This window comes from Lutzomyia longipalpis, chromosome 4 (assembly GCF_024334085.1).
Source record: "Lutzomyia longipalpis isolate SR_M1_2022 chromosome 4, ASM2433408v1".
In the NCBI taxonomy this organism is placed as follows: Eukaryota; Metazoa; Arthropoda; class Insecta; order Diptera; family Psychodidae; genus Lutzomyia; species Lutzomyia longipalpis.
In genome coordinates, this window is record NC_074710.1 from 23,644,807 (window position 1) to 23,666,669 (window position 21,863).

Consider the following 21,863-nt stretch of genomic DNA (forward strand, 5'->3'; position numbering starts at 1 on the left):
CCGATGAAAATGCATTAATTAACAAACCTTTCAACAAACTTTAAAAAAAAGTTCGTTAAAGCTTGTTAATGCACTAAAACAGCAAACTTTTTAACAAACTTTATCAAAAATGTTTGTTAATGTTTGATTTTATAAACAAACTAGCATACAAACATATTTGTAAAGTTTGTAAAAAGTTTGTTCTTCCAAATTTATTAAAATTTGTTTGCAAAAATTTGTAAAATGTTTGTTAAAGTTTGTACTTTTTTGTATTTTTCTTCAATTTACAAACATTTTACAACCAATGATCTCTAAATACAAACTATGTTTGCTAAATTACACATTTACCTCCAAATTAATATCCTTTAACAAACTTTGACGAACATCGCTACAAACTATTTTTTTCAGAGCAGCGTCTTTGGAGGATCATCCAAGCTTTAAAATTCCGCCGTTTCATCAGAGGCAAAAATTTCTGCCAATTCATCTGCACTTTGATTTCCAAAAACCTTGCAATGTCCAGTGACCCAGAAAATGCGAATATCATCATTATTATATCTGTAACTCTTTGAGTGCTATTAAAGTTGTCCAGGGCGTGAACATCCGATAAGCTATCGGTCAAGGTTGCCATCACATTTTGATATAGTGCTGCTACGGATAAGGCGTGGTGAATGACCTCCGCATCGGAAGAAAAGAGAACACAAAAACGAACGCAGAGCAAGTCAGAGTCCGTGGAGAAAACTCCAAATCCTATAGTGCTGTCCTGAACCATCATTTTAGTTACAGTTGCAATCCCACAAGGTGAGGGGATTTTCCTGAGGGTGTAATTTGCAACTCTCCGAGCTGCTGGGTGGCTGTACTACAACGACCATCCAGCAGCTCGGGGAGTTACATAACACAACATCTGGAACAGGACTCTATAATTTGGGTATGAGTGTTCTCCTTTATAGATGAACGAGTTTCTCACTCTGTACTGCGCACCTAGGTTTCGTGCCCTGATCGTCCAAAACGAAGTTCAAAAACGTTTCTTGAAATGAACTTCGGATCGTTTCGGATCGGACGACCAGGGCACGAAATCTCGCTGCGCAACGCTGCACGAGAAACTTCCGGTCCATCTATTTGAAAAACTCATTTTTATTTTATTTCATATTTTGAGGGTGGTAGGCGGTTTTTTAAATTATTTTTTATTCCTGGGGCTCCTTGGGTTGTATTCTATTAGAGTGAAAAACTCTCGTGAAAAACTCCCAAAGACTTTTTGCTGGGAAAAAGTGAGGAAAAGATTTTCCCGGTCTTTGCGTGTCTTTTAAAGCGCTGAAACCTTCAGGAGTTTATCACGGGAGTTTTTCACTCTTAGAGAATTCATGCCCTGGTGAGGTCCTTGAGCCATGTAACCTTCCTCTGATGATCCCTCTGGATGGCATCTATCTCTGCAATATTTAAAATATTTCATATTAATTTTATTTCATTTGAACTTTATTCATCTTAGCGTTGACGACCAACCTTCAAAGCAAAACCAAGGAAAAGCTCCTTCTCAGGTTGTATAAGCCAGGGTAACAAATTATGTTATATTAAAAATTCAAAAAAAACTATTATTCAGTAATTGTTTATTATCTTCATGTGTGGCGTCCATATTGCGTATGTACGCTCTGATTGACGACTCCAGGGGTCGTACGGAGGCTCCATACTTCCTTTTAAGTACCTTCACAACATCTATGACATCTGTATGAGTCAAGAGATTAGGAAAATTTTGCAATCAAGATATTGCAAAATATTCTTAGGAATCAATACGTCAGTGTCTTGCCAATACTTTTAGCTCTTTGATAATAATTATCTATGAGCTATAAATTGTTGAAAGATTAGCTTATAAAAGCCAAATGATTTGGGGTAGAACTTTCAGTATTAAATAAATTTTGTTCATCTTAAGTTAACATGAGAAGTGCGTTAATTTTCCTTGCCTTTGTGGTCTTAGCTCGGGGACAGCATAACCCAAATTTCGTTCCTGGACACACTGGTATAGTTCATCTATTCGAGTGGAAATGGGTGGACGTTGCTGCTGAATGTGAAAGATTTCTCGGACCTATGGGCTTTGGAGGAGTTCAAGTATCCTCTCCAGCTGAAAATGCCATTGTGAGGGATCCTCTGCGTCCTTGGTGGGAACGCTATCACATCATTTCGTACAAACTTGTAACGCGATCTGGGAATGAGGAAGAATTTGCCGATATGTGTACAAGATGCAATAAAGTCGGAGTTCGTATCTACGTTGATACGGTTATCAACCACATGGGTTCTCTTCCGAATATGATGTAGGAGAGTTTCTTAATAGTTTTAATATAAGAGCTGCTAAGAGAGTATTTAATTTTGTTTATTTCTAGTGGAACTGGAGGATCAACAGCAGATGGACCTAGCAAGTACTACCCAGCTGTACCCTACAACGTTGATCATTTTCATACATCTTGCCCAATAGAGAACTGGCAAGATGAATATGAAATTCGTTATTGTGAATTATTCGGTGCTCCTGACTTGAATCAGGGAATGGGCTATGTCAGAACTACAATTGCGGAGTACATGAATCACCTGATACGTCTCGGAGTAGCTGGTTTCCGTATTGATGCAGCTAAGCACATTAGTTCTTCTCATTTATATTTTACAACTATTGATTTAACATACTTAAACGACTTAAATCCAGATCACGGATTTCCCGCCAGAACAAAACCTTTCATCTACCAAGAAGTCATAGACTTTGGCTGGGATGCTGTTTCAAAGTACGTTGATAGTGTATATAAAATCAGAATTAGGATATGGCCCTTAGAGCCTATCTGTCAGTAAACTTTTAGTACTGATCCTAGAAAAGATCCAAGACATGGTCTGAGACAGATCTCACAACGGCTTTTCTTTAAATTTCAGGTACGATTACACCTACATAGGTACGGTAACGGAATTTATGTATTCATACTACATCAGCCGAGCCTTCCGTGGTAACGATTTACTGAGGAATTTAGCAACTTGGGGACCAACTTGGGGTTTCCTAAACTCCTCATATGCTCTTGTTTTTGTTGAGAATCATGACAACGAACGCGGTGACGGAGCTGGAGGGCAGGAGATTCTCTCCTACAAGGATGGCAAGCAATACCGTATGGCCGTTGCTTTTGCCCTAGCTCACACCTATGGCATCCCACGCATTATGTCCTCCTTCGCCTTTACCGAAAGGGATATTGGCCCACCCATGGATTCAAATGAGAACATAATCTCACCCAGTATTTACCCGGATGGAAGTTGCGGAAACGGTTGGGTGTGTCAGCACAGATGGAGGCAGGTAGTCAATATGATTGCCTTCAGGAATATTTCGGGGAATGAAAACATCACAAATTGGTGGACCAATGACAAAAATCAGATTGCCTTTGCGAGGCACCAGCGTGGCTTCATTGCTTTCAATAACGACGCAATGAATATGAATGTGAGCCTGCAAACGTCCTTACCGGCTGGAATCTACTGCGATGTTATATCAGGGAATTTAGTGGATAAACTCTGCACAGGGAAGAACATAACCGTGAGAGGGGATGGAGTTGCCAGGATTCTTATAATGAAAGACGAAGAAGACCAAGTTGTGGCTTTTCACGTTGGTCAAATGATTTCATCAGCAACTCTTCTTCTACCAAGAGTACTTCCAGGTGTTGTGTTAATAATTTGCATACTCAATAAAATACTGTTGTGATGTTAACAAAAAATTGCCTTATTATTCAGTCTTGAAATTTTTAAGTTTGATTAACAGATTTAATATGCAGATTGCGACATTTTTTCTAAAATTTCATTGTTCCTGCACTTTAAAAAGTAAGTACACTTTTCAATTTTTTTTTAGTTCCAAAAAGTGCATCTAACGATCTCTAAACATCAAAATTTGTAATTTTTTTTTGAAAAATATGCAATCTTTTATTTTGACTTAAAAATTTTAAGTCAGACTTCAAAAAACTGACTTAAAACCTTAAGACCAGCTTAAAAACCGACTTAAATTTTTAAGTCCGACTGAGTAGTGAATTCCACCCCTTATATCGAATTATCAGAACAAAATCCTTCTCAGAATGTTTCTTTTTCAGATAGACCTCGAATAACTCTCCTTCAATTTTTCTTTTCGCTTTTGTCTCTATGTATATCTCTCCAGAAATTTCAAATTCGTCATTTATATTTTTTTAATGCGTCTTCATATCGAAAGTCACCCTGCTGATTGCTTTCCAACATGCATTTTCGTGAAGTACCTTTGTACGATACATCAACAAATATCATATCGAGTGCTTCGTCTTCCATCCCTTCAGCTGCTTTTTTCACTTTTTGGTTAGACACTTACTCTACGGTATATCTTCGGAATATTTGAGGAGGATTCAACATCCAAGGATTCAACAACTTCGAGAAATTCGATAACATTGTTTTGGTCTGGAAAAACTTTTTGTAAAAATCTAAATATTGGGCCTTATTCAGCGACCAAGAAAGCCTTGAAATTCGCTTGAAATCTTGAAATTTCAGTACAAAATTCAAAGATTTCAAGGGTTTCTTGGTCGCTGAATTAGGCCCATTAAATATTAAATATGTAAATATTTAAAAAGTTTTCTTATATATGTACATCATTTCCTGTTTGGGACAGAGTATGATCCAAAAAAAACCCGAAAGGGTTAACGTGGTAACACGTACTTGGAAAGTAATCATTGTAAGATTTGACTTCGATTGATATTCTTGGATTACAGGTGATAGAGTTTAATTATTCATCACACCCCTCAGCTTACAATGTGTGTTGTGTATTCATGCATTAAAAAAAAACATAAAAATATGCACAACATATGGCCCTAATATTCACCTTGACTCACATTCATTAGCACAGATCATTTCAAATGATATTCTATTAATCACTGAGCGATATCTATCACGCACATCTGCATTTTGCTATTTGTTCTGGGTTCCAATATAAATACACCTTTGTGACTTTCAATGCATCGCAATTGTGGTTAAAGGTTGAACAGTGAAAATGCATTTTATCAGCTTCGGTGGTGGAATTCTTTTGGTGCTGGTGCTTCATGTTGCTGATGGTCAATTTGATCCACACTTCCTCCCTGGAAGAAGTGTTATTGTGCATCTGTTTGAGTGGAAATTCTCCGATATAGCTGCGGAGTGTGAGAATTATTTGGGCCCAAATGGTTTTGGGGGCGTTCAGGTGTCCCCGATAAATGAATGTCTTGTTTCCCCTGAACGAGCATGGTGGGAACGCTACCAGCCCGTATCGTATGCGATTGTAAGTCGATCAGGGGATGAAAAAGAATTTGCGGAGATGGTTAAACGATGCTACGAGGTTGGGGTACGTGTTTACGTTGACGTCATCTTCAATCACATGGCATCTGGGGAGGGTGAAGTGGTTGGAACTGGTGGAAGCTTGGTCTACCCCGAGGAGCGTCTCTACCCGCACGTACCCTACGGTCCAGAAGACTTCAACCCCCATTGCGTCATTGAGGACTATCAGGATGTAGATCAGGTGCGAAATTGCGCTCTTGTCTCCCTTCCAGATCTCAATCAGAAGTCCGATAATGTAAAGAGGAGCGTCATTGAATTCCTGGATCGTCTCATTGATCACGGTGTTGCGGGATTTCGGGCAGATGCATGCAAGCACATGTGGCCGGAGGATATTAAATTCCTCTTTGGCAGTACGAAGAATCTAAGTCCTGAATTTGGATTCCCTGACAAGGCTAGACCATTTCTCTACCAGGAAGTTATTGACCTGGGCCAGGAACCGATATCCAAGTATGTTCCTAAGTCTTTATCTTATGTTCCTTTATTTCCTAACTTTCTTCAAATTCTCTTCCATCAATAGAAACGAATACACCTCCATAGGCGTTGTTACGGAGTTCCTATTCTCAGCTGAGATTGGAAACATCTTCCGGTACAAGAAACTCAAAGAATTCATGAAATGGGGTACAGATGAGAGATTCCTGCGATCTGATAGGGCTCTTGTATTTGTTGAGAATCACGACAACGAACGTGGGCATGGAGCAGGTGGAAAGGATATTCTAACGTACAAAGATGGCAAACGCTACCTCCTGGCCGTTCTCTTTACAATTGCCCATCCATACGGCATCCCACGCATCATGAGTTCGTACGACTTCTCGAATAGTGACGAAGGCCCACCGGCCAATGCAAAAGGTGAAATAATCTCACCTGTTTTCAATGACAGAGGTCTCTGTACGAATGGTTGGATCTGTCAACATCGCTGGTTAGGCGTTGCAAGTATGGTGCAGTTCCGTAATGCTGTTGCCGGTAGTGGTATCGTCAACTGGATGGACAACGGAGAACAGCAATTTGCCTTCTGTCGTGGAGATCTGGGGTTCGTCGCCTTCAACGGCTACACCATGTCCCATCTTAATTCAACAGTTAAGGTCTGCCTACCACCTGGCATCTACTGCGACGTAATTAGCGGGGAAGTCACACTAGATGGCTGTACTGGGCTAGAGGTTGTTGTTAAAGATGACGGTTATGCCAACATTTTCATTCCAGGTGACTCCCCAACAGGTGTTCTTGCCGTTCACCTGGGCTCTGCCTATATTATCGATTAAATATGAACTATTTGCCCTCATTTCCAACACAGAAGGCAAACAAATAAAAGTTCTCAAATAAACAAGTTTTGCATCTCCAGCTTTTTTTGCATTCGGGAAAACCAATTGGGATTTTTTTGTTCTTGAATACAATCACTTGAATAAACAATTTGAAAGAAAAACGCATTTTCCAGCTTCAGAAATCATATAAAAGGCGATCTAATGATCTGCAGGCTTCACTTTTAATTTGAAGTACAGTGAAGATAATCAAAGATGAAGTTTTTGATTGGATTTGGAGTAGTTCTACTCCTGGTAGCTGTTGCTGCGCAGTACGATCCGCATTATCTTGACAAGAGAACTGTAATGGTTCATTTATTTGAATGGAAATGGAACGACATTGCCAAGGAGTGTCAGGATTATCTAGGACCAAATGGGTTTGGTGGAGTTCAGGTGAGTGAAGAAATTTTTACCTTACAGACTTTAGTTTACAGGACTGACTTTACAATGAAGACCTTCATGTTCCGCTTTCTTCATGTTCAGTAAAGAAACTAATATTGCCTAACGAAACCTTATTTGAAGCCTTTGAACTCTGAAGATCAGACTCTCTTAATAATACGGAGTTTGGAGCCCTTTTTAGAGGATCTAGACTCGTTGTAGACAGCCTGTTAAAACAAACTGCTACAACTATGCCATCATAACATGCAACAAAGATTACAGAGAAAGCTTCTCTTGATTCTTCCAGGTTTCACCGGTTAATGAGAATTGGGTTTCTGGAGAACGTGCCTGGTTCGAACGCTACCAACCAATATCATACAAACTAACCACAAGATCTGGTAATGAGGACGAATTTGCCGCAATGGTAAAAACCTGCCGACAAAATGGCGTTCGAATCTTCGTTGACGTTGTGGTCAACCACATGGCTTCAGGTGCTCTTGAAGACACAATTTATGGAACAGGTGGATCTGAGGCACATCCTGGTCCTTTTGACTATCCAGCTGTTCCGTATGAAAAGAATGACTTTCATCCTGATTGTAGCATCTCAGACTATCAGGATGTGTATCAAGTTAGAAATTGTCAGTTGTCTAGCTTGAGGGATCTCAATCAAACTATTCCCTATGTCAGAGAGAAGATCCTAGACTTCCTCAATCATTTAGTAGACTTGGGAGTAGCGGGCTTCAGAATAGACGCAGCCAAGCATATGGATCCGAAGGACTTGCGATACATCTACAATCATATAAAGAAATTAAATAAGGACGCTGAGTTTAAGGCAGGGGACAAAGCATTTATTTTCCAGGAAGTTATAGATCTTGGAGGAGAAGCTGTATCATCGTGAGTAGAAGACTAGTAGCGGTTTAAGTATTCCCGATTTTTGTTCAATATAACATCATTTCAGACGTGAATACATATCGCTGGGCGTTGTAACAGAGTTCAAGGCATCCGATGATCTTGGAAAGCTTTTCCGGGGACAAGTTGCTCTGTCGACCTTGGAAAGATGGGGTCCACAATATGGGCTTCTGCCTTCAAACCGAGCTCTTGCCTTTGTTGAGAATCACGACAACGAACGTGGGCACGGAGCTGGCGGAACAAATATCCTAACGTACAAGGATGGGAAAATCTACACAATGGCCGTAGTATTTAACCTAGCACACTCCTATGGGGTTCCACGAATGATGAGCAGCTATGAATTCAACGATCCAAGCCAGGGACCTCCACATGATGACAATAGCAACATTCTAACTCCTGAATTCTCTGCAGATGGTAATTCCTGCACTAATGGTTGGGTTTGTCAGCATCGTTGGCGTCCTATGAGAAATATGGTGAAGTTCCGGAATATCGTCGGTCGGAAGTCAGTTAGGAAGTGGTATGACAACGGAAGCAATCAGATAGCCTTCTCCAGAGGCAATCAGGGCTTTGTGGCCTTTAACTTGGACATTGTTGACTTTAACCAGCAAGTTCCAACGGATTTACCAGACGGGGTATATTGCGACGTTATTACAGGTGAGAAGAATGGCAATGAGTGTACTGGAAAGGTAGTTATTGTGAGCAAGAGGAAGGCTGCTGTTATCCTAAGGGCAGATGACGACTACGGAGTTCTGGCGATTCATTCAGAGTCTAAATTGTGAGAATTATGCTGAAATATTTGCTCCAACAATTCATTGACTTCGGTGCTTGGAAGATTAAGATGAAACTTTTTGGTTTGAGATAGTTTCAGCTAACCTATTTCTATTATTTTTTTATTTTAATAAAGAAGATAACTTGCTGCAGTATTATTTTTTTTTAAATAATCGTTTGTGAAAAATCACCCGTGCATGATGAAACATCAGCGTAAATGTTTCATGTATCAAAAATGAAACAAAACATTGGTGATGTTACTTTTTTGTATTGTTTTTATGAAACTTTATCAAATATTCGTTTGTCAAAAATCACCCGTGCATGATGAAACTTCAGCGTAAATGTTTCATGTATTAAAAATGAAACAAAACATTGGTGACGTCACTATTTGGTATTTTTTAGCAAATCTTTGCTGACTTTTCCAGCTGATTTCAGTAGAAAATGATAAGTCTGTTTGGTGAATTTTAATTCATTTGAATCCTCTTACACATTTCCCGTGTTTTGATTGTTTTTAATTTTAAATTCAAAATTTGAATAAAACCCAAATAAAACAAACTTTTTGTCACAATCAATTGCCTCAAGTGCGTGTTATTGCAACACCCTTGCAATGTCTTCAATGATCCAAATCCAAATTGATACAGAAATTCATGCAATAAAAGAGATTAAGAGTGGTGATGTGTTTTCGATACAACAGAGAGGTCCTTTGCAGGGGGTTTGTATGGAGGAGAATGAGCAGAAACACCACTCAAACAACTGAAGAGCATTGTAAATGGCACAAAAGGCAGGAAAATGTCATCAAATAGGGATTAGGGATGTTTTTTCATTCACAACCACGGGCAATTTCGTTGACGTCGAACCCAAAAGGTGTCTGCGCATTTTGAAATCAGCATCGCCTTTTACGGTCAATAGAATTTCATCGTGCAGTTTTTTTTGCCCTTCATTTGGTCCATTATGCAATGAGGTGCTCCTCCCTTTCCCTTCAACAACCTTTCACTTTTTTCTTGTCCCAAAAAAAAACCTTTAAAATAAATCGAGAAAATTTCTGTATGAAGAGATTCATGCCTAAAGGTAGGTTAGAGAAAAGAAGATTTTTCCTCCTTGGATCAAGGAGGGATCTCTCCATTTTATTTATCTTGTTATTTATAATTTATATTATGTACAGTATATATTTTTTGTACATAATATATAGAGCAAGAACATCCCCTCCTAGTTTTGATGCTTTTGGGATGAGCGCAACAGTCTGCTTGGCATCCAAAGAAGTGTCCAATTTCGCTAATAAAGTATGTGAATAACAACCATCACAGGGATTTAAGAAGGGTGAAATTGGGTTTTCACACACAGAGCGCCAAGAGCTCTCTACACCCAAAGAGCGTTGAATGCTCGTATTGAGATGAGACTGGCTGGCTCGGGATTTGTCACTATGGCACATCGTTTTGTAATTTAACACCTCATGTTTGGTATTTTCACTCTGCAGAGCTGCAAAGTACCAGGGAGGCATTTCGAACAGTGAAAAGTTTTGTATTTTTATCTGTTTTTTTTTATTACGAATTAAAGAAAATCAGAGTAATTTCTTCGTTCCCTTTTTTATCCTTATTCTCATTTAGCCGTTATATGTTTCATTTTCCCCACATTTCTGTTTTCACCATTTGAATTCACCATCTCTTCTATTCCGCTGCGGATGAGCGCCAAATTCAAACTTAGAAAAGATCTTAATCGCATAAAAATCAGTTTTGAAGGTTTTACAAAATCATAGAATATAAATTAAAAATATTTCCAAAACTTCTAATTTTTTTTTGATAAATAATCACCCTCTAGTTCGTCTCTGGTTCACATAATCAAATAGACAAAGAATTTATTTTCCATCGACAACAGAGTCTCTTTACACACTCTGCAATAACTGCTTTTAATCATGCAAAATCACTTTAAAGTTTCATTCGTTCGCAATAAAGGAGCCCTCCCACCCATCAGGACTAATCAGAATTACCCTTCAGAAGGTTCTGGAGTAAAATTTTCACATGATTTTGGTCAATTTTCGGATTAATCTCGTCCTTGCTAATGAGCCCTCTCGGGAGCACGCATGTACCTTTACATGAAGCCAATTATCAGGTCATTTTACTTCTTTCTTTCCTTTTTTAAATTGGAAGAATTCTTTATTTTAAATAAATCTTCATTTAAAAGATTTAAAAGGATGTTAGCATAGCGACGCGATTGTTTGAACAGAGGTAATCCCAATAATCCCCAGGCAGGAGTAGAGCCTTCTGGCGCAAAATTATCTGATGAGATTAAATAGTCTGGGAATATTATTTGGGCTACTCTTTGAGGGATCTTTTGGCACCTTTTGGCTACTTGAAGGACTTTTGATGTGTTTATCTGGAGCATCGCATGAGAAATTCTCTCGCCACAATGGCTAATATTTGGCGTCTGATTGGAATTTCTGATTAATCGTCCCTCACAGAAATATTTCTCATTTTTTTTTCTTTTTCTTCTCACTTTATTGAAAAGCCCACAGAAGTCCCAAATTGGCAGTGCGAGAGAAAAGAGAATATTTTGGACCATATGTGGTAAATTGCTGAACGATATGGAGTTCTTTCAACCCTCCATGGCTAATTAATCAACAGAAAAGGGGTGCAATTATGTTGTGTATATGTTTGCAATTTGATCCACTGAAATGGGCAAAGAAGCGTGTGTTTAGTTTTGGTGCACTAATTAAGCTATAATTATAATGCGTTGAACCGCAAAAGGCCTAAATTTGATTTATTTAGCATGGTTAGGTGTCAGATTATTTACCAAACACTCTCCGTGACTTCTAACATGATTTCTTACCCTCTCATTTTTATTTTTTTTTTAGTAAAGTCCTCCTTCTCACAGAAACTAAAAATTTAATAGGGTAGCAAAAACATGATGTAGGTGATGAATGCTCGTGAAACAAATGGAACAAAAAATATTAGGCCATTAAAAAACTTTTTTTTAGATTGGAAATTATATGAAGAATTTTTTTAAATATGATTTTTAAAAATAGAAAATAACATTAGAGTTGTCAAAAAAATTTTAAGGAATGTCAAATGTTAGAATAAAAACGTCAAAAGCAAAGAAACGTCAAAGGCGAAGAAACGTCAAATGTTAGAACTATACAACCCCATTACACCTACTATCTGGACTAATAGTTAGACCGTGATTTAACCTTATACAACCTTTATATGGAAAAGTTTCAAACTTGCTAATAAACGACAAACGTTACAAAAAAAAATGTCAAACTATACACAAAAAAAAATTTTTTTTAATTTTTCAAATTTTTGAATAAGTGTCCACGAAGGTATAGAAATATGAAACTATTGACAAAAAAACTAGAGTTTTCAGAAACGTAATACGTTAAATGTCTATTATAAAAAACGTTAGGAACAAATGTCAAAAATATGGGAACACAAATGTCAAATGTATAAATAATTGTTAAAGATTGTACAAGTGACGTATCCAGTCAGGTGTTTGAGTGTTTAAACATCTTAGAAGATTAAGTTTTACTTAGGAAATCAAAAGATAATATTTTTATGCATAAATTTCAGAAAAAAAAAGATTTTCAAACGTCAAATGTTAGAATAAGCGTCACATAATATAATGTAAATGTCAAACTTTTAGAGAAAGAAATAACAAAAGATTAGATAAAAGAGATGTCATACCGTAATAGAAAAAAACGTCAAAGGTTAGAAATTTCTATGGAATACCAAACGTTAGAAAATAAACATCAATCATTAGAAAAGAAAAGTCAAACTTTAGGAAGAAAACATTAAACACAAGAGAGGAATGTCAAAAGATAAATGTCAAACTTTTAGAGAAAGGAACGATAAAGAATTAGATAAAGAAACGTCAAACCGTTATATCAAAGTACGTCAATCGTTAGAAGTTTTCAAAGAACACCAAACGTTAAAAAAGAAGAGTCAAACTTTAGGAAAGAAACGTCAAATACAAGAGAATAAAGTTAAATAAATTTAAAAAATTCTAATTCTAATTCTAAATATGAGAAAACGTATCATCAAACGCTAGAAATTGAACGTTAAACGATAGAGTAAACGCCAAACTTGTCATTTACGTTAAATTATGGAACAGAATCATAAAATGTTAGAATAAACATTAAACATTAGAAAATGATAATCGATTGAAAAAAAATCATTTATTGGATAACAATTCTTCAGTAGAAAGTAGAAAAGAAGTGCTAAACTTTACACTAATGCTACTTTTAAAGCATCCACCGTTTAAACTGTTTAGTAATCGTTATCTTTATAAACTCGATTCCTGAATTGTTCTCTTTTATTCATTTTTAACGTCTTTGGACTTTAAAAATCTCAAAACATCGCCTTTAATTACTTTTTCACTTCTCAATTATATCAATTTTTGCATAAACCTAAATTTCTAAGGTTCCTCCCAGACCCTTTTCCTTGTATTTACAATATTTTCAAAGCTCGACTTCTTGAGGGTTAACTCTTCGTTTTTGGCTTCAAATTTTCCTCAACCCAATTTTCTTTAATGAATTTAATGCGCAAAAATAATGTCATATTTTGTTGTCTTCCCTTTGTTAACTTCCATCGATGTTCTTTGGTGGAAAAGGCTTTTCGTCAGCAAATTCAATGCTTAAAAAAAATTAATTTGATCCCTCCGCATAATCCGTGTTTGCATTTCTCATGTCGTGGGAAAGTAAAATTGAAATCTTTGCACTTTATTCGTCACTCTGCGCAATGCTCAGTGCATGAAAAACATCATAAGCAAGACATGCGGATGTTGGACTGCGAGGAATTATGCTACTAAACAATGCTCTCGGATTTCAATGTTAGATATTTTTTTTAATTGGCAACAAAAACATATTTTATCTTTTTGGTGTTTGAGGGGAGAATTCTCGAGAGAGCTAATTTGGAGAATTATTGAGGGGTAGTTTCTCTGGGGGAGGGAGGTTTTTCCTCACCCCTTTTTGCCCTTCTTTGTGAATTAAATTGTGGAAAATTGTACATAATTGTGTGTGATATTGCATTTGAGATAATCAAAGTGTTATTCAATCCACACATTTCGCGAAGGAATTCCCTATAGGGGAGAAAGAGGAACAAAAGGATATTTTAGTTTAGGGGTTGAAGCCACACCCCTTTCATGTAAAATGAGCCAATCATTTGGGTTTGTTTTCCTCTAACACCGCATTTTTATTTTATCTCTTCACACCCAAACATTCTGCATCAATCAGCACTGTTTGGCCGGAAAATTAGGGAAATAATCCAAGCAAATCGTATGCCATTGATGCGGAAAATTCTTATGTGTAAGAATATCTTTTCCTTCATCATTTTCTTCTTCTCTTCTACACGTGGTTGATTGAGAGAAATTCTCCGTTAAAGCGTTGAATTTCAACAACAAAAAAAACGAAGAAGGGAAAATTGGGAAAATCAGGAAAATCTGTGGAAATTTCATGGAGTAGAATGGAAAATATTTGCACGGGTTGGGGGTGGATTGAATAAGTTTCCAAGGTTTCTCCTTGACAATCACACGGGGGCGGAGCAATGCGGATCCCTTTTCATTTGGAAACTCGAGCATAGCTCGCATTCGCCCACTTTTCCCCCGACACAACCATACGATTCATGCGAAGGATTCCATTTTCATCATCAGTCTCTCGCCACCAGCCATCGTGTACGGATGATTTTGGCGCCGAAATTGAAAAAAAATCGTTTTTGGAATTTTTCTTCGCGAATCGCGCGGGGGTGTGAGAGAATGTGAAAAGTTCGTTTGTGGCGCAAAGAAATGGATACGGGATTGTCACCAATTGGAGATTTAGACTCAAGTTCCGGAACGTCCGAAAGCACAAATCCAACAACCCTCAATCAGGGTTCTACCTACCAAAATCAAGGAATCTACCTCAATACCCAAGCATCAGGTGTGGATTTATTAATATTTCTTCGCTAAAAGGATATTAGTGATTGTGAATTAATTGTTGATTTAAAAAAAAATATTGTGCGAGTGTTAAAATGGAAATTAAATCTCAAGTTGAAAGGAAGAAAAGGATTTAAAGGCATTGGATTACGAGAAATGATTAAAAATAGATTTTTTTGAAATTTGAATAAAGTTTTTTTTTAGGGAAAGGAGAATGTTCTTTAAATTAGGAAAAAATCTAATAATTAAAGGACTTCAATTCATATATAACCAACAGTGGTGTAGCTTTAGAAAACTATTTAGGTGTCTGAACATCCTAAAAGTTTAGGTTTTCATTAATAAGTTAAAAGAAATTATTTTAAGATTAATAATTCAATGGGGAATTAAATAAAATTAAAAGTATGAAAAAAAAAACGTCAAATGTTTGGAAAAAAATTGAAAAGTAACGTCAAACGTTGAAAAAGCAATATCAAACGTTAGAAAAGTAAATCAAATTTTAGAAAAGCTAAAATGGTGGAAATATCTAACGTTTAAAAATAAATCATCAAACGTTAGAAGTATATGCAACATTGCATAAATCAAAAATTAAAGCTTTAACATGGACATTTTGAGATCACAAAAGAACATCTCCAAGGACATCACAGGAAAAATTTTAAAATCGGAGTTTTGGCTAAAAATGATTTTTTTTGTACCTAAAAAAACCACTAAAAATTATTTTTTCGGCATTCCTCCCGCTGGATTCCTTACGGTCCTTAAGGGGTTAAATGTGTTAATAAACGTCAAATGTAAGAAAACTACTGCTAAATATTATAAAGACCCTAACGTTAGGATAAAAATACCTCAAAGTTTCGAATATTGTCTTCATTTGTAGAGAAATCTTAAACATAAGATGAGATACGTCAAACAATCTTCAATTATAAGAAACATAAAACGTTAGAAATGTCAAAGGTTAAGAATAAGTTACAAACGTTAGAAAATAAGTAACAAATGTTAAATTGGAATAAAGAATTGTTAAAATCTATTTCAATTTTCATAAATTTGGGCTTTTAACTCGTCTAAATAATTTTTTTCTTAAATTTGTTGTACTGGTGATGAATGCAAAAAAATTAAATTAAAAAAAAATATTTTTCGATTAAAATGTTGGAGTCCGCTCAATTTTCGATGTTGTAGGAGAAAAAATCCGGTTTTAACTTATTTGCAAATTCTTATTAAATTTCAAACTATTAATTTTAAATAAAAATGTTTTAAAAGAAATTTCTTCTGATTTGATATTGTCAATGCGAAAAATCACGATTTTCCACGCTTTAAAATTCTTTCAAAGTGATTTTTTATGCTTTTCCTATCAATCTGAATCTTATTTTTATTTTTTAGTGACCATGGGGTAGATTCTGATAAAAATCTTTTCTTTTCTAACTTAAAAGTTTATTGTAAAATTTTGACAGAAAAGAAAAACAAAGAATTGTTATTCAGAAAAATAGTCAAAAAAGTAATTTTAAAGTAATTTAATAAATTTAGTAATTTTTAAAGTCATTTAAAAAAGTAATAAAATGTCAAAATTCTATAAGATTATATTCTCAGAGTACCAAAAATCTTATAACCAACGAATTGAAAGAAAATAAAAGAAAAGAAAAGATTTATATCAGAATCTCACCCATCTTTCTAAATTAATTTGTTTTTTGCTGCAAAGCTCTTGAGAAATTTCTAAAAGGAAATTGATATAGCCGCCTTTACGTCTCTCCTTTAAGAGATTCTCTTCCATATTTAATCGCAAAAAGCATTTGGTTTTACACGAAATTCTTGAGATTTAAAGCAGTATCTTTATTACAATTTAATTTTAATTTATAGAAAAGCGAATGAAAATGCCGACGGCTGAAAAATTTTTTTTTTAAATAATTTTTTTTACAAGGAAAGAATCATGAAGTATATGTATATTACTACATATATGCATGAACGAACATACTTATGTTGTTGCAGGCTACCGAACGAACGGTGTAAAAACGGTTTTCTTTTCGGAGAAACTCCAGGCATTCACGGCAGACAAAGAATATGACCGGAAGCTGATAGATGGGAATTTTGGGGAAATGAAGGCACCCGGTGATCTAAATTACTTCGAGACCTCCCACCAGCAGCAGAAAGCCTCCCCACCCACATCCCTGCCCGCCTACGATATGAGCCCAGCTCAGTTGACCGCGAAACCCCTGCTGGAACCCCTCCATCCACCCTCAGTCCAAGACACCCAGCACATACCACATGCACCTGAGAATAACAACACCTTCCTCAGCATGGCACCGATGACGGTGAATCCGGACATTAGCCGGAAGTGCTTGGTGTTCAGTGCGAATCAGGTGCAGTGCATGTGTGAGGCGCTTCAGCAGAAGGGTGATGTGGAGAAGTTGGCCACGTTCCTGTGGAGTCTCCCACCGAGTGAGGTTCTACGCACAAATGAGAGTGTCCTACGGGCAAGGGCACTCGTGGCCTACCACCGGGGGCTCTTCCACGAACTCTACTCCCTGCTGGAGTCCCATTGCTTTCCACCAAAGTACCACGCAGAGCTGCAAACTCTGTGGTACAAAGCGCACTACAAAGAAGCTGAGAAGGTACGTGGACGCTCCCTAGGGGCTGTGGATAAGTACCGTCTGCGGAAGAAGTATCCTCTGCCAAAGACAATCTGGGATGGTGAGGAAACGGTTTATTGCTTCAAAGAGCGCAGCCGAAATGCCCTCAAAGACTGTTACACAAGAAATCGGTGAGTTTCCAAACAAAAATAATGAAGTTATCCCTAAGAAATCTTTAGAACGCCATATCTCCTAAACCGTTAAACCGATTTTCGATTTTGAACTATCCCTGAAAAGGTCTAAAACTAAGCTACAACATACTAAAATTTCACGCAAATCGGTTGAGTTGTTCTCGAGATATTTGAATTTGAAAAATTGTTAAAATATTGACTTGAGCGCCTCTTGCGGACATTTCACGAAATTGTGATGATACAATCTGGGCATTGTTATGGCTTCAATGTCAACCATTTAGAAAATCACTTAACCTTTTTGCTTCAGAATATAGTTTTTACCTTTTCGCGTCCATTGAGTCATACGTGAAACATGAAACGTGAAATATGAAACGTGAAACATTTTATTTTACTTTTATATGTTCCTCTAAGTGCTAAATGCGATAAATTTACGTAAATTAAACCAAAGAAAATATTCTGATTGAGAAATTTTCTCTAACAGCATTCATAGAATAAATATTGTGATAAAATAGCACATGTTTCTATGTTTCACGTGGACGCGAAAGGGTTAACAGAAGAATACATTTTTGGTTTTTTTCTTCAAATATTGGGCCTTATTCAGCGACCAAGAAATCCTTGAAATCCTTGAATTTTGTAGGTACTGAAATTTCAAGATTTCAAGGGTTTCTTGGTCGCTGAAAAAGGCCGATTATTGCATTTTATAAGTTTTAGCCCCTTATTAAAGGTGAAAACGTAAATTTAAGCGCATTTAACTGACATAAAAAGTCTTTATTTCCACAAAACCTAAATGAATTCGGTTAAAGAAAGAGTTTTAGATCTTTTAGATACTTTTGAATTTTGATTAAAAATTGACTTTTATAGACAATTTTGAAGTCAGAATTGACGAAATATCCAAAATTCTTAAACAAATTTCGTTAAAAAAAATTATATAAATTAGAAAATAAAATAATAAAGATCTCGGAAGGAATTTAACAAATTAAACAAACATCTCCTGAAGCAACAAAGAAAATTTTCCCACTGAAAGCAAAGATGAAAATGACACCAAAATATTTCTCCTTTTCACAGATATCCGACGCCCGATGAGAAGAAAACTCTGGCGAAAAAGACCGGGCTCACGATGACTCAAGTGTCCAATTGGTTCAAAAATCGCCGACAGCGTGATAGAACACCCCAAGCGAGAACGTGAGTTGATGTTTTTTTTTTCTTCTTAAATTTAATTCCCCAAAAAATGTCTTAAAATTACGAAAGAAAATATTTTATTCATATGACAAAAAAATTGGGTCAAACTGGTCAAGATTTCAGTTTTTTTGCGCCACTCTTGTTGCTCTTGACGGGATGGCAAAAAAAGGAAAATTAAGGGATCAAAAAATGGAGGGAAAGTGACGATTTTAGAGCAAGTGCAGTGTTCACATATGTTGCATTGCTGCAGGCATCTCTTCTACAAGAAGAATATCTATGATAATTCCAGCAGTACACGTAAAAATATCTAACTTAGATGAAATTTCAAACTTGCTTAAATAATAAAACGTTTTTAACCCTTTCGCGTTCTTAGATTTTTTTAGTTGAATTGAATTTAAATAAATGTGCCTAAACAAAGCTAATCTGTCTGAGAAATGTCCTCTTTGCCCATAGAATAAACATCGTGTTAAAAAGATTTGTATATTTCAATGTTTTTTATGTTTCATTAGAAGCGAAAGGGTTAACATTTGGTGATTCTCAAACAAAACCAAATAAAAGAAGGCTAGTCATTCTAGTATGAATCAGTCCCCAAGGAGGTAACCAAATTTTGTTTTTAAATTATCGTAGGGCATTACTAAAGACTCAAGAAAATCGTGGTAGTTTCCCGGAAAAGCGCTGGGAAATATACGAATTTTCACATTTTATGTCAAATCGGATGAAAACTTTATTGATTTTTTTCTTAATTTCTAGTTATTCTAGAAAATTCTTTTCTGTGTCATGTGAAAGCTATTTAAAGGCCTAACAATATATATTTAAACCATTTTCCTACGATGGAAAACTCACGAGATTTTCCGGCATTGAACTATTCTTTCGCTTCCCATTTCTACAATATTGAACGTGACCAATTTTAAAATATCTCATTTTGTAGCATTTTTAATTATCTTTCATTTGGTATAGCACTTGCAGGGAAAATCCACTGGGAAAACTCGCTACAGAATGATTTTCCAAAGTTAAGCACGTTTTCGCGTTGGAGAAAAAGAGATGGACAATTTTTTTCTAGGGGAATTCTTAGAACATTCTGGAAACATCAAAGAGAAAAAATTGCCTATCTCTTTTTCTCCAACGCGAAAACGTGCTTAACTTTGGAAAATCATTCTGTAGCGAGTTTTCCCAGTGGATTTCCCCTGCAAGTGCTATACCAAATGAAAGATAATTAAAAATGCTACAAAATGAGATATTTTAAAATTGGTCACGTTCAATATTGGAGAAATGGGAAGCAAAAGAAAAGTTCAATGCCGGAAAATCTCGTGAGTTTTCCACCGTAGGAAAATGGTTTAAATATATATTGTTAGGCCATTAAATAGCTTTCACATGACACAGAAAAGAATTTTCTAGAATAACTAGAAATTAAGAAAAAAATCAATAAAGTTTTCATCCGATTTGACATAAAATGTGAAAATTCGTATATTTCCCAGCGCTTTTCCGGGAAACTACCACGATTTTCTTGAGTCTTTAGTAATGCCCTACGATAATTTAAAAACAAAATTTGGTTACCTCCTTGGGGACTGATTCATACTAGAATGACTAGCCTTCTTTATTATATAACTCATCGTGATAAATCTTACATCGATATATGTAAGAAATAACAATATTTTAATTATTTCAAGAAAGAAAATTGGGAGAAACATTTTCCATTTGAGAGAATATTCATTCTTTTTGCGTTCTTTGGGGCACACGAAAACCTAAACGTAAAACGAAACATTAGATTTTGATGAATTTAACAGGTTTTTTTTTTTTTCAAAGTAGAAATGCTTTGATTTTACACAAATTAGGTCAAAAAGATTTTCTCACTGAGAGCATCCATACAGAATAAAAATCACGATGAAAAAAACTCATGTTTCAATGTTTCTAATGAACTCAAAAAATTTAACGTCAAAGTTTGACGTTAGAACTATTTGATCATCAAAATACTAATATCACGGGATATTTATTAGTCTAATATTTCGATTTTTAAGCTTTTTTTGTAAAAAAAAAAGGTTAAATTTGATAATTTTTAGGCTTGAATTTAGTATTATTTCTGCTGGATTTTAATACTTTTTAGGCAATTACTCCCGAATTTAGATTCAAAAACCGAATTACTCTTGTCGGCTTGAATCAAATACTTACCGTTTAGATTTGACTTTAGTTCTTTTAAGTTTAACTCAGAAAACCTAAAGAATTTATGAAAAATAAGATTAGCTGTTATCGCAAAAATCAGTATATTTTGGCAATTTTTTAATACAATTCTAACGAATGGTGATTCTTTTTGACGTTTGGCATTTCTTTTTTTTTACGTATGACATTTCTTTTCAAACTTTAGAGGTTTCTTTTCTGAACTTTGTCATCTTTTCTAACGAATTGCGTTTCCTTTCTACTGTTTTAAAATTTTTTTGACGTTTAACGTTTCTTGTCTGATATTTGACAATCTTTTTTTACGTTTGACATTTGATTTCTAACATTTCGTAATTTTTCACATTGAACTTTTGACATTTAAAATTCATTTTTAAAACCGTTTGGTTAAAGCCAATTTGGTTAATATATGAAGCCAACTTTCTAACTCGAGGTCTCCTTGTCAGTAAAAAAAAAATACAAAAAGAACATTAATTTTTTCCATCGTGTACCGCCAGCATACCTATGTTGCGGATGCTGAGCAATGCAAATCTTTTGGTGCAGCAAATTCCCTCGTAAATCATCCAAAATTCTTGTGCCTGCATGGCTGAGGAAAAACAAAAGGCCATGTCCTAAATCATTTTTGTTGCTTTTAGAAAAATGCTGGACCACATGTGCTCAACATCATGAGCCATTCATGGACGCAAAGAAGTGTTCAAATGGTCAATCAGCAGAAGATGAAAATAAATTCAAAAAATATTTTACTTGAAGGGCTCGCGAACAATTGCCTTGAATGTAGTAAAATTACGCGAGATTTAGCACGGGAAGCACGTTTGTTTTGACGATGACCACCGTCCTCCCCCGCAAAGAGCTCCCTTTAGGAGTTTATTGATTTTTTTTTAAATTTCTTCTCTTCCTCATTTCAGTGACATGATTATGCCTGTGATTCCCGTCACACCAACGGTGGATGCTAATTTTGGGAGACTCTTTAACTCCTCCAGCTACGGCCATTCCTACCAGGAAGTCGTCTACAATGGCCAATGAATTGCCGGCCATTTTACATCTTTTAATTGTAAATAAATTCTTTATGTTTAAGACTCCATAATTGAATCTTTGGAATTATATTAAGTATATTAGGTATATAATTAATAAAATTTAGAATTACCAGTTCTCTTTAGAAAATATATAATAATGTGCAATTAAGTATTTAATGTTGTTTTTTAGCTGTGATTCTTTCT

At 35.8% G+C, this 21,863-nt stretch overlaps 7 protein-coding genes across 7 annotated transcripts in view; 6 read left to right on the forward strand and 1 right to left on the reverse strand.

Annotated features, from left to right (window-relative positions):
- Positions 1–21,863, forward strand: part of LOC129795035 (probable asparagine--tRNA ligase, mitochondrial) — a 1,173,171-nt gene that overhangs the window by 550,256 nt on the left and 601,052 nt on the right. The gene's annotated exons all lie outside the window — the stretch shown is intronic.
- LOC129794972 (mucin-2-like) overlaps positions 1–21,863 on the reverse strand; it is an 826,140-nt gene that overhangs the window by 338,283 nt on the left and 465,994 nt on the right. The gene's annotated exons all lie outside the window — the stretch shown is intronic.
- Positions 1–21,863, forward strand: part of LOC129795002 (sodium-dependent nutrient amino acid transporter 1-like) — an 899,230-nt gene that overhangs the window by 276,315 nt on the left and 601,052 nt on the right. The gene's annotated exons all lie outside the window — the stretch shown is intronic.
- On the forward strand, positions 2,056–4,082 carry LOC129795264 (alpha-amylase 1-like). Its single transcript, XM_055836348.1, has 4 exons — positions 2,056–2,279; positions 2,349–2,738; positions 2,881–3,592; positions 4,068–4,082. Exons 1-4 carry the CDS (start codon positions 2,056–2,058, stop codon positions 4,080–4,082), a joined length of 1,341 nt encoding a protein of 446 aa, XP_055692323.1.
- On the forward strand, positions 4,955–6,724 carry LOC129795028 (alpha-amylase A-like). The gene is made up of 2 exons (XM_055836040.1): positions 4,955–5,754; positions 5,825–6,724. Exons 1-2 carry the CDS (start codon positions 4,988–4,990, stop codon positions 6,561–6,563), a joined length of 1,506 nt encoding a protein of 501 aa, XP_055692015.1. The 5' UTR covers positions 4,955–4,987; the 3' UTR covers positions 6,564–6,724.
- Positions 6,750–8,806, forward strand: LOC129795029 (alpha-amylase 4N-like). The gene is made up of 3 exons (XM_055836041.1): positions 6,750–6,992; positions 7,285–7,871; positions 7,936–8,806. The coding sequence occupies exons 1-3, from the start codon at positions 6,816–6,818 to the stop codon at positions 8,663–8,665; spliced, it is 1,494 nt and encodes a 497-aa protein (XP_055692016.1). The 5' UTR covers positions 6,750–6,815; the 3' UTR covers positions 8,666–8,806.
- Positions 14,290–21,828, forward strand: LOC129795051 (homeobox protein SIX6). The gene is made up of 4 exons (XM_055836072.1): positions 14,290–14,556; positions 16,527–17,298; positions 18,364–18,480; positions 21,552–21,828. Exons 1-4 carry the CDS (start codon positions 14,424–14,426, stop codon positions 21,667–21,669), a joined length of 1,140 nt encoding a protein of 379 aa, XP_055692047.1. The 5' UTR covers positions 14,290–14,423; the 3' UTR covers positions 21,670–21,828.